The 1,546-nt window shown below is 41.4% G+C and overlaps 1 protein-coding gene across 1 annotated transcript in view; it reads right to left on the bottom strand.

Annotated features, from left to right (window-relative positions):
* Positions 1–1,546, bottom strand: part of LOC119587947 (U4/U6.U5 tri-snRNP-associated protein 1-like) — a gene marked incomplete at its 5' end in the record, with an annotated part of 9,750 nt that overhangs the window by 4,021 nt on the left and 4,183 nt on the right. The window contains 3 exon segments of the mRNA XM_037936658.1: positions 21–182; positions 297–526; positions 1,131–1,546. Of these exon segments, the coding sequence (XP_037792586.1) occupies positions 21–182; positions 297–526; positions 1,131–1,546 (808 nt within the window).

Genomic DNA, 1,546 nt, shown 5'->3' with positions numbered 1-1,546 from the left:
AAAAGACATAGACCTCTCACCTGAAAGCTTCTTTGGCATTGAGTTTGCGTCCCTCATCATCCACGTACTCCAACTTCACATCTGGCTTGTACTTATCCTTCTCCTTGAACTCGGTGACTGGCCCAATGTATCGCTCACCTCGACTTCCCCTTCGATCATCATCCACTGCTTTGTCTTCAATGCTGCAACAGATTCTCATTAGGTATGTCATATTTATGAAGAAATATTAAGACACAGTAAAGCCAACATTCATTGTAATTATCTATATGATTTCACAATATAAAAAAAACTTTTACCTGTAGTGAACTGCTCTGAGATGTTGCAATGCAGCATTAGCAGACTTGGATATATTGGTTTTCTCCAAGTAACCCTTCTTGAGAGCTAACTTCAAGGCATTGGCAACACCCTTGCTGGCATCAGGCTCCTCCTCTAAGATTGGGGCCGTCATGTGGTCTGTGATTTCCACACGAGTGTCATCAATTCCTACTTCTTCCCAAGCTCCTCGTGGTTCCTGGGCTTCCTTTTCCTGGAGGGAAAATAAGGGAAGGATCTTTTACTTAGCTCTGGTATATTCTTTACTAATATTTCACTGATATGATGACCAGTATGAGAACATCTACAAAAGAGTAAATCCAAAGCGCTTTTATTTTCCCTTTTTTATGACACATTTTTTCATACTGGTTAAAAACCTGTGGAAATAAGATTTTAAAAAATGATACTTTCTATTCAAGATTACATGATCTTCAACCAGAGAGAGGGGCACTTAAGGCTACTGACTGCTCTCCCTCCCTCCCATGCTGCTGCTAGACCCTTCTCCTTTGTCAATGTTGTCAACCTATACTAACTGTTCTTTCTTGTGCTATTTTTGCTTTGTTTTTGTTTCTTTGCCCAAACTCCAGTCCAATCACTATTTACTTGTCTCCTTTTACTTGTAATGTAATTTGCTTTCCTTTCACTTTGGTTTTGATTCAAAGATATTTACCAAAAATGAAGACCATTCAAAATTAATATATAAGAAATGATCACCCAACTTCAACTGCCATGCCACTTGCCTCACTTCAGCAAGGAATACCATACAAACACATAGTACATACAAATGATATCTTTACATATCCACAACTAATACTTACTTTTGGTTGCTGGAGTTGCAACATACTTTGGTCTTCTTCTGCACGATTTCCTGACAGACCATAAGTGGGTATGTCTCCTAGTGTGCGGCAAAATTCATCAGTGGTGTTGAGAGTCATGACAAGATTTGCAGCATCTACTTTCACTGCGTCATCCTCTGGTTCTATCTGTTCTACAACCTTTTCCTTTTTCAACTGCTCTGTGATTCTCTCACTGCTCGGCTGAGCCGCCTGTGCAAGCTTAGCCCTGCGAGACCTGGCCAAAGCCTCTTGGAGTTCTATGTCATCTTGCTCGCTCTCCTGACCTTCTTCCACTTCCATTGCCTCTTCTTTTACAGCCGGCTGTTCTTCCTCCTCAAGCAGATCCTGGAGTGTCACTGCTTTCCTGCCAGTGGGTTTGGTTTCCTCTAGGGGCACTC

Source organism: Penaeus monodon, chromosome 23 (genome assembly GCF_015228065.2).
Source record: "Penaeus monodon isolate SGIC_2016 chromosome 23, NSTDA_Pmon_1, whole genome shotgun sequence".
NCBI lineage: Eukaryota > Metazoa > Arthropoda > Malacostraca > Decapoda > Penaeidae > Penaeus > Penaeus monodon.
The sequence above is the reverse complement of the archived record's forward strand: the minus strand, read 5'-3'. Positions and strand labels throughout refer to the sequence as shown.